The 20,353-nt window shown below is 36.8% G+C and overlaps 1 protein-coding gene across 1 annotated transcript in view; it reads left to right on the plus strand.

Moving 5' to 3' along the window:
* Positions 1 to 20,353, plus strand: part of DNAH12 (dynein axonemal heavy chain 12) — a 57,623-nt gene that overhangs the window by 17,405 nt on the left and 19,865 nt on the right. The window contains exons 25-50 of the mRNA XM_064724048.1: positions 49 to 205; positions 427 to 599; positions 1,865 to 2,017; positions 2,420 to 2,659; positions 3,106 to 3,351; positions 3,654 to 3,773; positions 4,488 to 4,597; positions 5,225 to 5,408; positions 6,154 to 6,294; positions 7,180 to 7,263; positions 7,346 to 7,534; positions 8,190 to 8,309; positions 9,096 to 9,284; positions 9,942 to 10,093; positions 10,798 to 10,936; positions 11,023 to 11,189; positions 12,252 to 12,507; positions 12,697 to 12,996; positions 13,701 to 13,879; positions 15,380 to 15,572; positions 15,672 to 15,833; positions 17,142 to 17,342; positions 18,121 to 18,254; positions 18,469 to 18,631; positions 19,082 to 19,162; positions 19,996 to 20,172. Of these exons, the coding sequence (XP_064580118.1) occupies positions 49 to 205; positions 427 to 599; positions 1,865 to 2,017; positions 2,420 to 2,659; positions 3,106 to 3,351; positions 3,654 to 3,773; positions 4,488 to 4,597; positions 5,225 to 5,408; positions 6,154 to 6,294; positions 7,180 to 7,263; positions 7,346 to 7,534; positions 8,190 to 8,309; positions 9,096 to 9,284; positions 9,942 to 10,093; positions 10,798 to 10,936; positions 11,023 to 11,189; positions 12,252 to 12,507; positions 12,697 to 12,996; positions 13,701 to 13,879; positions 15,380 to 15,572; positions 15,672 to 15,833; positions 17,142 to 17,342; positions 18,121 to 18,254; positions 18,469 to 18,631; positions 19,082 to 19,162; positions 19,996 to 20,172 (4,410 nt within the window). The remainder of the gene's footprint in view (positions 1 to 48; positions 206 to 426; positions 600 to 1,864; positions 2,018 to 2,419; positions 2,660 to 3,105; positions 3,352 to 3,653; positions 3,774 to 4,487; positions 4,598 to 5,224; positions 5,409 to 6,153; positions 6,295 to 7,179; positions 7,264 to 7,345; positions 7,535 to 8,189; positions 8,310 to 9,095; positions 9,285 to 9,941; positions 10,094 to 10,797; positions 10,937 to 11,022; positions 11,190 to 12,251; positions 12,508 to 12,696; positions 12,997 to 13,700; positions 13,880 to 15,379; positions 15,573 to 15,671; positions 15,834 to 17,141; positions 17,343 to 18,120; positions 18,255 to 18,468; positions 18,632 to 19,081; positions 19,163 to 19,995; positions 20,173 to 20,353) is intronic.

Consider the following 20,353-nt stretch of genomic DNA (forward strand, 5'->3'; position numbering starts at 1 on the left):
CTTGAAACTGTGATATAACTAGTCTCAAATTTACCTTTTGTCTCCTAGGGCTTAAAGGATTATTATGATGCACTTCAGCTTCAACTTAATGATATTGTAGAGCTGGTGAGAGGAAAACTGTCAAAGCAAACAAGGATTACACTGGGTGCCTTGGTTACTCTTGATGTTCATGCTAGAGATGTCATCAAGGAAATGATTGGAAGTGGTAATTATATTTGAAGACGTTTTTCTTAACACATAGTTAATGAAAAATCATTAACCAATCAGATTTTACTGCCTAAAACAGTACAGCACTAAGATGGGTTTGTGAGTATTTGGCTACAAACATCAGCATTAATAATTTCACAGCTGTTTTAAATTTAACCATAATAGAAAATCCAGCTATCTACAACATCTTTTATGATTGCTGTCAACTCTGTTTGCCAGGTGTGCAGAATGAAACAGACTTTCAGTGGCTTGCCCAGCTGCGCTATTATTGGCAGAACGAGAACGTGCGCGTGTGCATCATTAACTGCAATGTGAAATACGCCTACGAGTACCTGGGCAACTCGCCCCGCCTGGTGATCACCCCTCTGACAGACAGGTGCTACCGCACCCTGGTACGGGCTGGCTCCTGCACCCTGCACTGGTGCTTGCTGGGCTCTGTGCTGCTCACAGCGGCACTGCAGCCGTCCTTTAGGGCTTGCTATTGCTGCTAGAACGGGCTTTGTCATTTCTGCAGAATGTTACACATGAAAATCACTCATAACCACAGATCTGGACTGAAGCATTAGGGTGTTCTTCTGTCATGGTTCTGCTTTTTTAAAACACACAGGAAAAAAAGACAATATTTGATTACTGTAAAGATTATGAGAACACAAAGTGCTTTTCTGATGTTCTGGGGCTGCTAAATTAAATGGAGAAGGATTCACTTGTGAGCACGCTGTTCCTAAGACTAGTACAAGTTTGGCAGCTTTTTAGTACCCCTGCTCTTGGCAGAGGTGTTTATTATTCTATTTTTTTATCCTCAGCCAACCTGACAACTGAAAGTTACCAAAGTCATCTCAGATAGAGTTTTTCTCATTATCAGTTACTGCAGTCTCTTTGCTGGAGTATGATTTCAGGTTTTGCTAGGCACACGTGGTGTGGCCATAGCTGATGCTTGGTACCTGTTTGTCAGAACATCACAGTATGTTGGTGTGAGAGGGTGATGCAGCTGGTAGTCTGGTTTGGTTTTAGGCTCACAAGCCTTGAATCAGAGCACAGCAGGTGGAAGTGTGGCATTGTGGCAAATAGAAGTCTTGTCCTTTGCCCACCAAGATCTTAATAAAGTATTCCCAGAACTTGTCAGTCAATACAGACGTGGCCCTGTAACTGTGGATTGGACTGTTTGCTTAAAGTCTGCAACGTTTTTGTTTTCTGTCAGATTTCCTCCTACTTCAATGGAGTATAGGAAAGAATATGGAATAGTCAGTGGGAGGGACATACATCAAAGGGGGATGGTGTGGGAAAGAAAAAGAAAAGAGGAAAAAGATATATTAAAGGACAGATGGAGAGAAAAGAGTAGCAACAAGCAACTGCAACAAATTTAATTTGAAAGTTGTATCTAAACAAGAACTGAAAGATTGGGTATAATAAAGATTGAGTAACCAATCATGGTCATGATGATAATAAAGCTAAACCCTCTGTTAGCATCAAAATTAAATTCTCTTGCCTATTTTTCCCAGCTGTAAGTACATTTCAGATTCTTTTTAATTAGGAAAACCATACCTTTTATCTTCAATAAAATTAAGTGCATGAAACTATCAAGTGTAATTTAATTTTTCCATTTTTATTCAGAAGAATTTCATACAAATAATTTCCATAAACTATTTCTATGCTTTAGATTGGAGCCTTTTATTTAAACCTCGGTGGTGCCCCAGAGGGTCCAGCAGGAACAGGTAAAACGGAGACCACCAAAGATTTGGCTAAAGCTCTTGCTGTTCAGTGTGTTGTCTTTAACTGCTCTGATGGCCTTGACTACCTGGCAATGGGAAAGGTAAACAGAAAATAAATATATGTTGTGTTTTATTTTTAGCATGAAAATTTCAGGGTCCCTGTTTTGCAGACACAAATAAATGTGGCACCTGTAGTCTGCTGCCCTTGGATGCTATATGCTATTCTGTACGTTTCATTTTCTGTAATTTATGAAAGTCTATTAAGTTGCTAATTAAAACATGGAGGAAACAAGAGTTCATGGGATTGGGATCTTCTGATTTAGCTTGCTTTAGAGTCAAAAACTTTGTTCTTCAGTAAATCACTGATCTATGATCTAAACAGGTTCAAGCATTATTATTGTAATTGCAATTTTTAAATTTAATTAAACTTCCAGCATTATATTCTTACTTTCTTTTGAATCTTTTCTGTTAGCAATATTATTGGTTTCTTTATTCATTTGCAGTTTTTCAAGGGTTTGGCTTCATCAGGTGCCTGGGCATGTTTTGATGAATTCAATCGCATTGAGCTGGAAGTGCTGTCTGTAGTGGCACAGCAGATCCTTTGCATCCAAAGAGCCATACAGATGAAGCTAGAAATATTTAATTTTGAAGGAACTGAGCTGAAGCTTAACCCCAACTGTTTTATAGCAATTACTATGAATCCAGGTTATGCAGGACGTTCTGAACTTCCAGATAATCTGAAGGTAAAATAATAAGATAGATGAATCTGTGACCTTTGTGATGACTTTTGTCCAGGTGAGCTGTTTCCATGAAGAGGCTTTGCTAACTGAAAGCAGAGATGGTGCAGCAGGAGGAGATTGCTGAAAGGAAGAAAGTGCATTCTCTCACCTGCCGTGGAGAGCATTTCTCTTCCTTTCTGCTGGATGTATCTGTGCAAGGGGCAAATTGCATTCTTGCATTCTTGAGACAGTGCTCAGGGAAAACAGCTGGGGGGCACAGGTTTTCTTAATGTACTGCATTGTACATTAGGATGGATATTGGTGGTAGCTCAGGTTAAATTCCTAGGGAGTCTTAAGCTGCAAATATTGATAATACTGTTTTGTGGGGGGATGAATGCTGTAAAAGTTCTGCATTGCTTTCCATTCCTAAATTAATTATTTGAAGATATTTCTTTGGGTGTGTATTCCAGGTTCTTTTCCGAACGGTAGCCATGATGGTTCCAAACTATGCTCTGATAGCAGAAATTTCCCTCTATTCCTATGGATTTTTGAATGCCAAGTCCCTGTCAGTGAAGATAGTCATGACCTACAGGCTTTGTTCAGAACAGCTTTCCTCTCAGTATCACTACGACTATGGCATGCGGGCAGTCAAGGCTGTGCTGGTGGCTGCGGGGAACCTGAAGTTAAAATTTCCCACAGAAGATGAAGATATATTGGTGAGTTCCTGAGGGAATATTTGTTTAAGGAGTTTCATAGATATATGCAGTTCTAAGGTCTGAAGGCAGTTCCAGCATATCTTATCTCATCACTGATCCCTGTTTTATAGTTTGTGAAATTAAGATAATAAAAGACATGCTGCATTTTCCTGGGCTGTTCTGGTGATTGCATGGTTGGGCTTCTTATCAAAGACCCCATTTAATGTATTCATCTTTGTTACATACTAGGTTATTTTAATTGCTGAACGCCTTGTGCTCTGCCTCTTAATAAGAACAGCAAAATGCGTATTTGTTTCTTCCAGCTTCTTAGATCAATTAAAGATGTGAATGAGCCCAAATTTTTGTCACATGATATACCTCTGTTCATGGGTATAACCAGTGATTTATTTCCTGGAATCGAGCTTCCTGAGGCAGACTACAATGTAAGTACTCTTCTTATTTTTCCTTGGTAATAACCATTGTTGATTGTTCTGTGGTGATTTGCTGTGTAATCAGGTGCCATTGATGCAGTGAGGTATTTCAAGATGAGCAAAATTGCTGAATGTTTGTCATGAAACTTTGTAGCAAAGGGAATTCTTTTATCTGTGCTGAATCTAATCCACATCAGAGTTCCCTTACATTCAGAAGAGTTGTGCATTAGAGATTGAGAACTGATTTGCACATTTGCCAAGTTTTAGGCCTCCTGTTTTCTTTCCTAATTATTGGAAATAATGAAGTGAGATAAAGGTTTGTACTTGTACTTTATTTTTAGCAACACTTGAAGCAATCTTTGGTGGAGAATGGTTGGAAAGGATGAGTATGTTGGAAAAACCAAATTTGATTAACTTTTAATTTTCAGTAAATACTACAATCTTGAAAAAAGTGTTTGATTCTGAAGCATACTGCTGGTTTCCTGAGGGTTCCTGAGGGTTTCCTGAACCTTCTTAAGAAAAAAATTGTAGTTAAATTCTGTTCTAGCACATGAAGTACAGAATTGGGAGTTTTTTCCTCCAGGAAGTTTGCTATATTCTGACTAATGCAATTTTAGTTATTAATTAATTTGAAACCCTTTCTGATGAGCATAAACTCTTCTATTGTCGTGCAGGACAATAATTTAATTGTAGCAGGAATAAGATTATGATTTGTTTGGATTTTAGGATTTTCTGGAATGTGCCAATGAATGTTGCACTCAACATAATGTCCAACCTGTGCAAACTTTTATGCAGAAAATGATACAGACGTATGAAATGATGATTGTTAGACACGGGTAAGGTTCTCATCACTGCACTCTCTTTTGTAATTCTGACTTACACTGTAGCAGTTATAGAAGTTATAGAAGGTTTTGAGGGTGGCATATTATTCCTCTTTGTTCCAATCAGCTTTGGAACAGCTGATATTGACACTGCTTTTGCATGTCCCAAAGTTCTTGTGGAGGTATTTCTGAGGAATGTATTCTTCCTGATATCAGAAGCACTTGCACATGTGTAATGTTTTTAGGTGCTGATGCCAGTATGGTGAAAACTTAGGACTGTAAACATTATTTCTATTAAAATATTAGTTGTCAGATCTGTGCCATTTTATTCCTAGCTTTTATTACAGAAGTGAAGCTGGAGGAAATATATACAATATGACATAAGCTATGTGATGGCTAATATTCAGCTCATTAATTAATCTTTTCTGTAAGATTGTGCAATCATATTTGCATGTGCAAATAAGTGAGTTTGTGGAAAAGATTTTTTTTATATTCAAAGAAAATTTACTTGCTTCACTTTTTGAAAATTAGGTGAAAATTGGCTTTAAGTGTGTTTGGTACTGTTGGTCTTCATGTGATCTGTGAAAGTCTAAATTGCAAGACAGATTTATTAATAGTAGGATTTTTTTTTCCATCTAACAGCTTCATGCTGGTGGGGGAGCCATTTTCTGGGAAGACCAAAGTTCTACATGTGTTGGCAGATACTCTGTCTCTTATGAAAGAGCGTGGTTATGGTGAAGAAGAAAAAGTCATTTATAGAACTGTAAATCCAAAGTCAATCACTATGGGCCAGCTTTTTGGGCAGTTTGATCTGATATCCCATGAGGTAATGCATATTTAAAAAGTAACGTTTCCTGTATATTATGTTTCCTTTATTATAGATAGTAAACTCTTGAAGTGATAATTTATGATTTTAAACTCAGATGAGAACACAATAGTAAATTTTATTTTAACTAATACTTTTGTGCTCTGTTATTAATTAGGATATAAAAAATGCAGTACCATGTGTGTATGCAGTTACATAGGTTTAAACATGCAAAAATAAAAAAAGCAATCCCATTTTGAAGGTCATTGTCCTCTTATAGTTGTATCTGTGCTAGGAAATCATATCAAACATAATTGTGTTCATTTTTCTGTCTATTCTTAACCAGTATAATCAAAGTAATGCAAAAACTTTCTAGAAAAATCTATGAACTCATGGGTTCCCAAGTGTGAAACTTAGGTTTAGAGGAGGAACAATATGAAGCAGTAAATGTGAAATAGTGACTCTGGAGAGAATTAGGGTGATTCTGGGGAGAAACAGGTGCAAGACAGGGCCAAAGCATTTCTAAGATTCAGTAAATTGAATTGCTGGTCCTTTTTCTTATGGTATTTTGTCAAGAGGAAATTTTCTTTTTTTTTTAAGTTTGCTGTTGTTTTAAGACCCTTGGTGATACTCCAACGTTAGATACTGCTCTCTGCAGCACAAGAGCAGAGCAGTTACAAGTGAGGGATAATGGAAAGGCAAGGGAAGGGTTTGTGTGGCTGGCAGCCAGGTTACCTCTGTGCTTTGTGTCACTCCCCGTGGGCAGTGGACAGACGGCGTTGTCGCCACGACCTTCAGGGAATTCGCGCTGGCCGAGACCCCCGAGCGCAAATGGGTGATCTTCGATGGCCCCATCGACACCCTGTGGATAGAGAGCATGAACACCGTCCTGGATGACAACAAAAAGGTAGCAGTCAGTGAAAAATGCCTGAAGAAAATGATGGGATATTCTGAAAATACTCTTCTGTGTATAAAACCCCTAATACAAACTGCAGTGCCTGACTTCTGAGAAGAGCAAGTGCAAGATGGTGTTGGTGACAAGTTGTGAGCTTTTCTATTTCGTGGTTTTTGTTTGTTTGTTTTGTTTGTTTGTATTGGAATCATAATCACAATATCAACTCATTGCTGAAAGACATGAATTATGTAATATTTCCTTAATGCCATAGTGTGATTTTCTAACATAAATAACTGAAATTTAAATATCAGAAATTACAATTAATTTCACGTTATAAACCCCATTATTTCTAAGACTGCACAAGCTTAGACACCTATATTTCAAGACAATCTCAAGATACAAAGGGTTGCATTTTCAAAAGAATGGCTTCTGAAGGCAAAATTCTAACAGCACTTTTGTGAATGGGCCCTAGGAATCCCAAAGCAAATAGAAAAATTAGACACATTTGAACTTTTAAGTTCTGTATGATAATGTGTCAAGGTACCCAAGCTGGACTCCTACTTTAGTGCAAAAGGGTAGTGTGTCTCCAGCTGGAATGCTGCAGTATTAGCAATAATAACTGAACATATCTTTTGTCCTTTCTTCTTGTCATATGCAAGATTGATTGTAATGAACCTACAGGTAGGTTACTCTGGAGTACTATGGTTTAAGTGAAGAATTGAGCAAAAACTTGATAAGAATCTGTTGATACAAGTAGTTAAACATTTTATGTAGTTGACCTTACCTTTGATTTTACTTGGTTTTGCCAATTTTCATATAGAACTCCCCTGTGATAGGAAGTGTAATATAATACCAATTTTTAAAAATGATTTTACATATTATTTTTTATCTTTCAAGCTTTGTTTGATGAGTGGGGAAGTCATCCAAATGTCCCCTCAGATGACTCTAATTTTTGAAACGATGGATCTTTCCCAGGCATCAGTAAGTTTTGTAGTTAATTAAAGTATTAAACAAGATTTAGTCTATTCAATGACAATAAAATGAGTTTACTGTTTTTCCTTAGCCTGCTACGGTCAGTCGTTGTGGCATGATTTATTTGGAACCTTCTCAGCTGGGCTGGAGGCCAATTGTTACCTCTTGGCTGAATAAACTGCCTGAGCCTCTGGATTCAGAGGAACATCAAGGTCTCCTGCAGGGACTTTTTGATTGGTTGGTACCACCAGCATTAAGAGTCCGTCAGAAACAGTGCAAGGTATTTTTTGTCATTTTTTCCTGCAGTAGTCAGTGGCCATTTCCATTCTGTTACCCTTGCTAGGAGGTGACTGTTCTCTCATGACAAGCACAGTTAGAATGAATATGTGGCTCTTGGGACCAGTTAAGAGTTAAATGAGAATGTCAGCTAAGGTTTGAAACCTGATCATAGTTTTCATCTTCTTATTTTAAAAAGTAAAGTATTAAAGTAAGTATTTTAAAGTATTTAAAACACTGAATTAAAAGTCTTCCCAAGAGAATTTTGTACATTTTTTTCTTTAAAGATCTCATGTTGCATAAGGAAGTACTGTTTTAAGTTTTAGAGGAAATGTGTAGTTCCTTGCAAGCTCAGTGTGACATGCTCAGAATTTTGCTCATGTTTTGCTGTAGCTCCTTCTGTGGGTTTTGTTTTGATTTGGAATGTTTAATTGCAGTGCTCACATGGTAGCCATGAACATGGTTAACGAGCTAAAGGTCTTGGCATTTCAATGACTGAGGAGGGCAAATGATCTTTTGAGTAAAAGTCAGTGTAAACCTTGCCTTCTAGTGTGTGTTTTAAATTAGCCAGTGATCTAATTGTTTCAATATTTTATCTCCAAAATATAAATTAACCAGAGGTGTGTAAAGTATGACATCCAACCTTTTGAATCTCTTAGGAGCTGGTTCCCACAAGTGAGATCAATGTTGTAGTAGCTCTCACACGGATTTTTGAAATGTTGATTGGTCCAGCTGTGGAAGAAGATCCCACCAACAAAAGCATCCGTGCCTGGATTATGGTTGGTTTTTTAAGATGGAGAGAAATGTGTATTCTAGAGAAATGTTTCTCTATGTGCTGGTTTTCAAAACAATTTTATTAATCCAAGTAACTTTAATTTGTGAATAAGAGACATGTGAAACAATTCTACTGCCTTCTTGCTCTCTCTCCCCATACTCTGGAGGTACCCAGATGACATGGAAGTCTTACAAGTGACAAATATGATTAAAAATGTTACTCTTTTTCCAATTAAATAGGATAGTGCTTTTATTAAATGTGCTTTTTAAGTAAACAAGAGGTTAGCTAAATCAAAGAGTCTTCTTTCTCTCAAAGGAAATAAATATTCATGCAACACTGATTGGCTTGTTTGAGCAAAAATTTCTATGTAAGAGGGTTTTCTGACAGTTATATTAGTTAGATCCTCTGTCTGACCTTATGTGATTATTCTTATGAAAAACTGAAGAGAATTTTATTTAAAATTAAATTGCAAAATTCCTAGATCCTGGTTTGTCATTAGAACTCTTCTCAGGCTTTGTCATCTGACATACTGCTGTAGTCAGTGGCCTTTATTTCTTGATTTCTCTCTCTCTTTTTCTGTCCTTGAGTAAGATTATTTGTGTCCTCTGTCTACAGTCAGATTTCTAAATCTCTTTAGGCCAGGGGTATTCAAGGGCAATTGCTAACATTTCTCTGCTTAACAATATTATTTTAGAATTATGTTTGTTAATCAGACTGTACAAGGTTCATGTAATGTGTCAACTTATGAGACAGTTACTAACTTTTAGTTACTAACTTTTTGCCTTTGCAGGGTTGTTTTGCTTTTGCCATAATCTGGTCCATTGGTGGAATTTGTGATGGTGACAGCAGGATGATTTTTGATAATTTCTTGAGGGAAACTTTGTCTGAGGAATCTGAAACAAATCCTATCCCAGAGAATTTGGGAAAGTGGGAGTGTCCCTTAGAAGAGAAAGGCTTGGTCTATGACTACGTGTATCAGGTAGGATTGGCTTCTGCATGCACTAAATAGATTCTTACAGTCCTAACAGAAGGAAAATGCAGCCAGGTGGGTTTTTAAACTGTACAAAGCCTGTTGGGTGTTGTGGAGTGTTGGTTGAATTAAATCCCGCAGTACCTTTTTAATTTCTTTTTCGAATACCGGTGTACTGACCAATTTTTAAATAAAATACTAAGATGTACATTTCAGTTATATTTGTAATACTGCCGCTGCATATTTCTTCTGTAACCCAAGCTCAGTTGGCGGATTCAAATCTGTTTTTGTTTAGAAGGAATAATGTGGACTGTTCAAAAGGAAAGCAGAATATGAGCCCCATAGGTAGTTTGTCTTGCAATGTTTGTTTATTGTGCCTATTAGACTGCTTTGTTTTGGTTTTTTGTTGTGGTTTTCTATATATGTGGGTTTTTAATTTGTTTTCACTGAACAAGATTTTTTAAGAAAACAAAGCAGTCTAAGTTTAGGTATGTACTTTAATTCTTTGTTAGTGAGGTAAAGCAAACTAAATATGTGAACTTTCGAAGCATCAAATGTTCATTCATTTGTTCAAATCCATTACTTTAATTTTTCAAAAGTGAAGTAGTAGAGAAGACCCTTCATATGTGTAACACCAATCTGTTCTACATCTGTGTTTCTTCCTAGCTCAAAGGCAAAGTAGGTTGGGCTCACTGGAATGAATTTATTGAAAAAATTAGTTACAGTGATAAAAATGTGAATATTCAAGATATCATAGTCCCAACTATGGATACAGTTCGCTATACCTATCTGCTAGACCTGTTCATTACCCATGGAAGGTAAGTTGCTTCACTACAAATTTCTGAAGTGAAATTTGATCATAGGTAGAAATATCTCTTCTTCTTTCCTTTGAGTTCATTGTTTTTATCAAACCCTCAGTTTATTTGGCCTTTTAAAACAGACATTTACTACCAAAAAAAAAAAAATCTGCCCAAAAGTCTGATTTTAGTATTTGTGAAACCTTATTGCAGTCTAACTTTAGTATTTGCAGTCTGATGATGAGCTTAGGACAACCCAAGAATTGTTGCACCCTCTTTCTACTTTGGCAATTAAATAAATATTTTAGGATTTTTTTTTTTAATTATTAATCCTATGAAAATCATTTATATTAGTCATGGTCAGATCATGTAAGAGAATAAAATAAAAACTAGCTTCAGGTTCCAAGGCTGAAAGCTTTATGAAGTTTGAATTAATGAAAGGCCAATCTGGAGAAATTTAGCTCCCCTGTGTGTTCATATACTCCAACACCACTAGAATGAGGAATGAAAAATGTTTATTTATCCTCCCATTTTCTTGATGATGGAAGCAAACTAAAATTATGAGAGGGTTTAATGAATGTCTTAGAACACTCCAGTTTCTTCTTTAGGCAAGTAATGTTTTTGGAGGTAGAAGAAGGGCAAGTTAGTAAAACCTTTGACTTCTAGTTGCTTTTAGTTTACAATGTTAGGTTTCTGCAGTCTTTGTGCTTTATTTTTTTGTGAAGACCACTGCTTATCGTGGGACCCACAGGAACGGGGAAATCCGTGTACGTCAAGGACAAGTTAATGAACAACCTGGAAAAGGAGCTCTTCTTACCCTTCTTCATTAACTTTTCAGCTCGAACCAGTGCCAATCAGACTCAGGTTGGTGGAACAGATCATTTTGCTCTCAGGAGGCTGTGGACATGGATATGTAATCTGTGTTCTGAGTGATCCTGTTTGCATTGCAGAACATCATCATGGCCAGGCTGGACAAGAGGCGCAAAGGAGTTTTTGGCCCTCCAATGGGAAAGAAGTGCATTATCTTTGTAGATGATATGAATATGCCAGCTTTGGAGAAGTATGGGGCACAGCCTCCTATAGAACTTTTAAGACAGTTCTGTGACCATGGATTTTGGTAATTATTTGAAGTACAACTGAAAATTTTTGTTGATGTATTTGCTGTTACTTTTTTATTCCTTTGAATTTTATTTTCAAAACTTTTTGAAGTGGTTTGTAAATGTTAATGTAAATTTAATTTATATAAAAATACATTCTTTAAAGTTGAAGCAACTTGTATTTTACTCTCTAAGGACTTCTCAGTTTAGGAAATTCATGATCAAATTAATTTTGAGTGTTTTAGAATGTTCTAGTGCTGAGCAGCAGAGTTAGTATATGTAAGTAAAATTATTCATTTACACCTTGATTACTTTAACTTTTTTTTTCCAATGTAGTTTCTTGTTCTTTTTCTTTCTCTTTCTCCTTAGACTGAGTTTGCAGTTTTCTGTACATACCTATATATATGCAGTTATATAAAACTTCTGATTTTATTTCTTATGTTGGTTTATTATCCATGTTTCTCTTTCATTATTCAGTGAATTTTTTTTAACAAGATCTCAAAATGCTTTTTTTAAATTCACAGTGAAATCAGGTATGATAATACGCATGAAATAAAATCAGTTAAAAGTCTTCCCTGCTTTTGAGTTTTTTTGCCTTTGCTTATATTAGAAGATAGGAACAGGTGTTTTCCTGAGTCTGGATCATTCTGCAATTCCAGGCACTTCTCAAATACAGCTGCTCTTGTGATTCCAGGCACTGCTCCAATATCTATTACTCTTGAATAGAGATATACCTTGATATTTTACTGTTTTAATACTCAAAATTCCGTATCAGGTTTTACAGAATGCGGTTTAAACAAATAATTTTTCTTTCCAGCCAGGAAATGATATGTTGAGATTAACTGGTGCACAGTTAAAGGACTAGTTGGTTTTTTGTATTTTGGGGAGGAGGAGTTGTTTGTTTTTAAAAACATAAAATATATAGAAATATATATTATATTACATAATGCCTACTATGTTTATATATTTTTTTAAATACTTTTTTAATGCATCCAGGGGGTGGTCTGTCATATAGATGCATCTAAGGTACAACAAATGTGTTCTATCTGTATTTAAGTGTCACGTGGCATTTTATTTTGAAGGTATGATTTTAAGGACACCTCTAAAATCACGCTTGCTGATGTGCAGCTGCTGGCTGCGATGGGGCCCCCGGGGGGCGGCAGGAACCCTGTCACCCCCCGCTTCCTGCGGCACTTCAACATCTGCAGCATCAACTCCTTCAGCGACGAGACCATGATCCGCATCTTCTCTACCGTAGTAGCTCTCTACCTCAAGATGAATGAATTTCCTCCTGACTTCTCCACTATTGGAAATCAGATTGTCACTGCCACCTTAGAGGTAAGAGGCAAATACCTTACTGGGGATTTCCTTCAATTGGTTCATTGAAGTTCCTTTGTCTCTACAGTTATGTAGTGTGAAAGGGTTTCTTTGAGAAATAACATTTCAGAAGGCATTTAGGAATTATGATAATAGTACAGCCAGTGTTACTTTTTTGATTTTGCTGTTCTCTGTTGTTGTCATCTGAAGGTGTATAAGAAAGCCATCCAAAATCTTTTGCCCACACCAGCCAAATCTCATTATACCTTCAACCTGCGTGACTTTTCCCGGGTTATCCATGGCTGTTTGCTCATTAAGAAAAGCGCGGTTCAGAACAAGCAGGTGATGATTCGGCTCTTTGTGCACGAGGTGTTCCGTGTCTTCTACGACCGGCTGGTGGAGGATGATGACAGAGCCTGGCTGTTCAATCTGGTGAAAGAGATTGTGAAAGAACATTTCAAAGAAGTATTCGACAAAGTTTTTGCACACCTGAAGGAAGGAAGCTCCTCTGTGAGTATCATGTTGTACCTGTTGCAAAATAATTGCTTTTATTGCAAATTTAGGACATGGGAGTTAATCATAGGTGAAATTTTGACTCAAATGCACATGAAAATTTGAGTTGAATTTGGCCAAATGTCTTCATAAGGAAAAAAATGTAGAAATGAAAATTGTTTGGGAGGGTTTAACTGTTGTACATGAACATTCTTTTCAAAAAATACTACTTTTAAAATGTGCTACTTTTCCTTAAAAGAAATATGTACATCTGCATCCTGTGATTGTTACTAAATTTTGATATCCAAAATGCTGTGTAGTTATGTTATATTTTATGCCTTGTCTTCATTTTTTTGTTGTTTGTTTTTTATGTCCTTTGTAGTTGCTTTCATGTATAGAAGAAATAACTTTGTGGTCTTAGCTGTCCTTTCATAATATACATCTGTATGAATTTGGTGTAATCTGAAGGTCATGATTATGAAACTGTTAGTGGCTATTTGAGCCAATTATTTTCCAAGAAAAAATTAAGAATAAGTGTATAGCTCAATGCAGGAAGCATAATTTTGAGGGGGATGTTGTCTGTGAATCAAAATATTTTGGAGTGCTTATTCTTGTGTCTGGGGTATTTGTCTAAATTCTCCTTTGTTTTCTAAAATTACAATAAGAAATATATTCGCTAAATATTAAACTTAACTTCATAATTCGCTGAATATTTGCCATAGGTAACAGAAGAAGACATGAGAAGTTTGTGTTTTGGTGACTACATGGATCCAGAACTTGAGGGAGAGGAAAAACTTTATATTGAGATTCCAAGCATTGAGGAGTTCAGTGATGTTGTGGAGCAGTGTCTGGATGAATATAATCAAACCCAGAAAACAAGAATGAACCTTGTTGTTTTCAGGTGTTTATGATCTGTTTTATTAAGAGCTTTAAGCTGTAGTTGATAATTCAGTATATTCAATTTTGTGGACTGTGGTTTTCTGTATGTCTCCTCCCCTTTTTGCATCCTTTATAGTGTTTGTGGTGTTACACCTTTATGAATGGAAGTAAACTGATTTTTTCTTTATGCTTTTCCTTTTTCTACCTGAAAGTAAATAATGAGAAGCTTTTCTCAGGTAGGTGCTGTACTTCTCCTAGGCCTCTGTCCCCAGTGAAGATGAATGTCACGGGACTTTCATTCCCCAAGGACAAGCATCCCACGAGGGAGATGTTCACAATCCAAGCTGTCTGTCTGCTCTGTTGTGCAGCACAGCCATGCACCCAGCTGGTGCTGCAGCTAATCCTGTGAAATTTTAGACTCTGCAGGCCCTTATTGTTACCTTAACTTGTGATCATGCAGAGCTACAACTGAGAGAGATCAGGAGGTCAGACTCCTTCCTCCTGGCTGTTGCTAGAGATTACCACCTCTTCCTATTTGCCACGGTAACTTGACACGTGGCTACTTCCTGAAGGTGATGAGGGTTCTTCAAACAGTTCTAGTAGCAGCTTATTTTAGTCTAGGTCATTTTGCCAAGCTGGATTTCTGAGAGCCTGTATGTACAGCTAGGCTCTCAGTTTGAAGAGCTGGCAGCCTCTGATCAAAGGCCACTTCCTGGGTGTAGAGGCAATATTGCAGTGACCTCACTGAACAGCAGCCAGGAGAGCCTGTTGGACTGCAGCCTTGGAGTTGTCTCATGGAGAACATCTGAATTGGTTTCTTTTGTTTTTCTAACCAGTAAAAATAAACAAGAAGTTATCTTTTTTGAAATGTTTGAAAGTTTTTTTGAGACTACTTTTAATAGCATCTCAGCTTGCTTTAATTACCCCATGCCCTGTGCATAAACAGGGGATCTCCTATAGGCCTTGCTTCATATTCTGAGATAAATCATGCCTGAGTTTTGACAAGGACTCTCAGCAATGTGCAGATACTGCTTCCTGAGGATGTTCCAATGTCAATTCCACATATAACTTACAAAACAGTGTGACAGGTGGAGGAAAGGGAGATGTTTGTTGATATAAACCATGTTCCCCCAGTGGTTACTTAAAAAGGATACTGAAATTGCTATTGTTCAAGAAAGTTAAAATTGGTATTACTGCTGTTATTTTGAAGTAGAAAATGAATGTTTTTCATTTCCTTTAACACATTTATCCTTACAGTACTCCTGTTCTTACCTCTGCATGTTCTTTCTAGCAATTAGCAGTAATTTAGCTACACACTGATATTTGTATAATAGAATTATAAGTTTTACTTTATTTTGTGGTTCATGCCCACTCTCTTTCTTCCTCTTCCTCTCTACCCCACCCCACCCTGCATTCAGAAACTCGTTTTGGAGATGCCACTCCTTGATTTGTTTGCCGGATTTCTGGGTGCATAGGTCCATGTGTCTGTGCTGTGTGGGTGACCGTGGTGCTCCCCCTGCAGGTACATGCTGGAGCACCTGTCTCGCCTGAGCCGCATCCTGAAGCAGGCCGGGGGCAACGCTCTGCTGGTCGGGATGGGGGGCAGCGGGCGGCAGTCTCTGACCCGCCTGGCAGCCTTCATGGCAAAAATGCATGTTTTTCAGCCAGAGATTTCTAGGACCTATGGTACAAATGAGTGGAGAGAAGATCTCAAAGTGAGTATTAATAACCTGTCTGCATTTTGATTTCATTTTGAGGAAGGAATGTACAATTTTGTTTTGGAATGTACAATTTTTACTGTCTTGCATTTTCAGAAACTTCTGAAGAGTGCAGGTGTTCAACGCTTGAAAACTGTATTTCTCATCACAGACGCACAAATTAAGGAGGAAAGTTTTTTGGAAGATATTGACAGTGTCCTCAACACAGGAGAGGTTCCCAATATTTTTGCAGCAGATGAAAAACAAGAAATTATAGAGGTATCTTTAGAAACTCTCTTTAATTTCACCTCCCTTTTAATCTACTTGGTCAGTTCAGTGTGAAATGTGGCTTTTGGACATTTGCACTTAAATCTGTGACTTCTTTTTGAGACTTTAGATAAATCAACTTAGTAAACTTATGGAGTAGTTTATGCCAACTGCAACCTTTAATTCTGACCTAGTGCTCCGTTCACAAACACATCAAGTTGTGCATGTAGAGAACTTGCATTGTTCACAAATACCCCATGGCTGTAGTTATTTTTGTAGTGTATTGTGTAGGGCAAGATTGTGCATCACAATGTTTTCATTGACCAGCAAAGTGCAAAGATGTGACATTTTTATTGGAACACATGGCCTACCTTTCTCAAAGACTCCTGCTCTCTGGGGCACTAGGGCATTGTTAGACAGAATTTCATAATGGGCAAAAGTGCTCCATGACTTTAGCTCAGAAGTAAGGATGCAGTGTACTCAGGCAAATGAAAAACAAAATTAACTCAAATCAGGCTTGGATTTTCACAATAGCAGTTGCAATTTGGGAGGGAGAGACATCAATCTTTGTATACATCAAGTTGGAAACTTAATGTTAGCAAGCAATATTTGGAACTGCATGCTGTGCTGTCTCCCTGTCTCTGTATGTTTTTACTAAATTAAGTAGGTATGCTTCTAGTGGATTTTCAAAGTGGTCCTTAGTACACACACAAATGTTCTTTGTTACAATATCTGTATCACTTTATAGATGTTAATCCTGGTTTTTCTTGCACTTGAATTATGGAGCATGTTGATACCTGAATTCGTGTATCTTTCAAAGAAGTTAGATTATAATTCTTGTGATCTTTTTCTGTTACTATTTCATTCTTACCAGGTATATAGTGTCAATATTAAAATAATATGGCTCTTTCCCAGTTTTATAGTTTGTGTGAACATATTCAGAGGCTATATGCTGGAACTTGGTAGCTATCCACAATGTGCCAGCTGGAGCAAAGTTGGTTTTTATTAATTTAAATTTGCTCCCTCCAAAGAATTCTTCTTTTACTCTATTGTTATGATCTACTCTCTGTTGCTCAGAGCAGCAGATGATCATTTCTGGAACACATTCAAATGCTGAAAGGGTCACAGATAAATAGTGCAATCCTGTTCTCAGACAGTATTTACTACTTGTTCTGGTTTGCTACTTTATTTTGCCTGTTTCATTTCCACTAAAAAAATTAATTTCCTGGTGATGCTACCATTAATAGGATTGCTATAGGACTTCAGATGTGCTTAATGAGAATTTATGTAACATTTTTTATGCTATGTATTATTCCTAAGGGTGTTCGTGTTCGTGCAGCAGCTCAGGCTGCTGATAAAGGTGAAGAACTCAGTCCCTTGGCCTTGTATGCACTTTTTGTGAACTTATGCAAAGAAAATCTCCACATTGTGGTGGCGTTCAGCCCAATTGGAGACGCTTTCCGCAATCGCCTGAGACAGTTTCCATCGCTCATCAACTGCTGTACTATTGATTGGTTCCAGGTATGGGAGAATATTTCTGTTATTTCCTCCAAAATCTGCTTCAGCTCTCTAATGCTCTATATTTCTAAGTGGCATTAGATTTTCTTTTATCTTCCTTGTATAAGTACTCCTTGTTTTCCAAAATTTTAAAATTGCATAAGCCTTTTCTGTAATAGTTTTGGAGCTCTTTGATGTGTGATCTCAACGTTTCCACATCTAAATAAAGTTAAATTTTGTTGCTACATGTTACTGAAGTATCAATAGTCTTAGTTTGATGATGGAAATTTGTAATTTTACATAATATGTATGTTTTAGAGGACTAGAGAAACCATTTCATTGTGACTTTAAAATTATTTTAATTGTGGCTGCCTATTAAGCAGGTCATCCATTGTAGGAACAACTAGCAAATACAAATCCTGATGTTTATCAGTAGATCTTTTATAGCAGAATAAAACTTGGAGAAATAGTATCAATGTTAGCAGTATTGCTCTCAGTAAAGCACAGTTAGCTCCATAGCTTGGCCCAGTGCTGTCAATTAATTTTTCTGCCAAAGGATGAATAGACACAGACCTGTTTGGATGGAATGTTACTGTGTACTTGGAGCTAGAATATCAACCAGGAGCTGCCAGAAAAGATTGCATGGGTGCTGACCTTGCTGCCTGAGCTAACCAACCCTTTTATCAGCTCATTGTTCTTGTGTGTCTCATTCTGCTGGTTTGGTTGGGAAAACTTGATTTAACATTTGAAGACTGCTAAGAGTTGAATTTTACAAATTCTTTCTTCCTCACTTCTCCCTCAGCCATGGCCTGAAGATGCCCTTGAACGTGTGGCCAGTAAGTTCCTGGAAACCCTTCAGCTCACGGACACTGAGCGCCAGGCAGTTGTGCCCATCTGTAAATACTTCCATACTTCAGTTCTGTCCCTCTCTGAAAGGTCAGTCTATGGCTGTTGCAAACAATCATAAAGTTCAACACTACTCATTTATATATTAAAAGTTAACACAACTATTTGCCTTCATAAAAATGGTATGAAATCACTGAAACTGTTAATTTATATCAAAAAGTTACATAACTTTGCTAGTGATAAACTTAAAAAAAAATAAATAAATCAAAGTTTAAGTTACTCTTACTTTTTTTTTTTTAAATAGGTTTTTACAAAGTCTGGGACGCCATAATTATGTTACTCCTACTTCTTATCTTGAGCTTATTGCTGCATTTCAGAGACTTCTCACTGAGAAACGAGACAGTGTAATGAAAGCCAAGAAGAAATATGTGAATGGGCTAGATAAACTAGCTTTTGCTGAGTCACAGGTGAGGTATAACAAATATGGAACTGAAATTAGGAAGTGTTTGTCAACTGCAGGTCTTTTGCTGGAGAAGTCAGTCAAAAGTGCTACTTAAGATTTTGTTCAGCTCAATCTTCAGCAGTAAAACTAACAAATGTATTTTGCTTTTTCTTTCCTGCAATCACAGAACTTGTGCTAAAGCCATACATCTCTAAACATATATTGTTAAGTGGTATATGAACAGAGCTGTCATTTCCTTGGTGGTTAACAGGTGACTGTAAGTGATCATAGTTCTTAAAATTAGACATTGAATGTAGGAGATAAAAATAAGTCTTGGCAATGTTTTGGTTTGAAACTGAATGTTACATTAACAATCCATAAATTAGTCATTAGGTAAAATCTAGGTCTTAAAGGAATTGCTAGAAATTGTGCTTGACCCTTCTGGATCCCTCCTGATTCTTTTGTATATGCATAGGTTGGTAGGATGAAAATGGAATTGATTGAGCTGCAGCCCAAACTGGAAGAGGCTAAAGTGGAAAATGCAAGCATGATGGAGGTAGAGTTATACAAAAGCTTTTGGCTTTTAATGTAAGCACGTGTCTTATTTCACTGATGTGTGACTTTCAGAAAGTAGAAGTTGAATTGAGGTTTTTGAGCTCACTCCTTGTTTACAGAGGTTTCCAGTATTCTGAGACTGGTTATTTATGTTTATAGCCTTAGAACAGAAATCAAATTTCATTCTTTATATAAAATACATTCTACATTCTGTGGATATACAGTCACTGCCTAAGCTCCATGCTAAAGAATGCTAGAGGAATTTTCATGCTAATAGTGATTGATCAGGTTTCCCAAGTTGATTCACAAACATTGCAAAAACCTCAAGTAGTTTTTCCATGTGACCAGATATGACAAAACAAACAAGAACAGTTTTGCATGGTCTGTCTTTGCATGCACAGGGATTATATTATTGATTTAGGAAAGGATCCTGGGAATTTAGTGGGATTTAGGATCAAAAATCTTGGGTGTTTTGAAAATTCCAGTATATAAAAATATATACATGCTTATTTAGTATGTGACTGTTGTATCACCAAAAAAGCATGATTTAATTGATGTTATACACTTGTTTCTGATTCTGAAGTGTTTTTACAGATACAGTGATATCTCTTCTGCCTCTAAGAAAACTGAATGTCACTTCCCTAGAACTGCAAAGGGAGTTGGATAAAAGCTTGACTTATCTGTTAACATATTAAAATTGGAATGCTCTTAATAAAATCTTCAATGTTCCCTTTATATTTTACAATATTCCTTAAGTTCTATAGTAGATAATTTCGGTTTATTTGATCATTCATGGCACGATATAAATAAAGCCCACTCATGGTTTTTCTTTAGATTATAGAAGTAGAATCTGCAGAAGTAGAAGAAAAAAGAAAAATTGTTAAAGTGGATGAAGAAATTGCTACAGAAAAAGCTGAAGAAGCTCAGGCACTGAAAAATGAATGTGAGAGTGACCTGGCAGAGGCATTGCCGGTCATGGAGGCTGCAATTGGTGCTCTTGACACTTTGAAGGCAAGCTGATCTAAATTTCAGCATTTGAAAGTGTTATGTAACTCTCTGAAATGAAGTAGGAATTTAGAAAAATAAGAGATGACACAAAGTGTATCAAAAATATTCTGACCTGAAATTTTTAAAGCATAATTTTATTTAATCATTAGTTTACAGTTTCTTAGCATTTATTTATTTTTTTTTC

This window comes from Zonotrichia leucophrys, chromosome 12 (assembly GCF_028769735.1).
Source record: "Zonotrichia leucophrys gambelii isolate GWCS_2022_RI chromosome 12, RI_Zleu_2.0, whole genome shotgun sequence".
NCBI lineage: Eukaryota > Metazoa > Chordata > Aves > Passeriformes > Passerellidae > Zonotrichia > Zonotrichia leucophrys.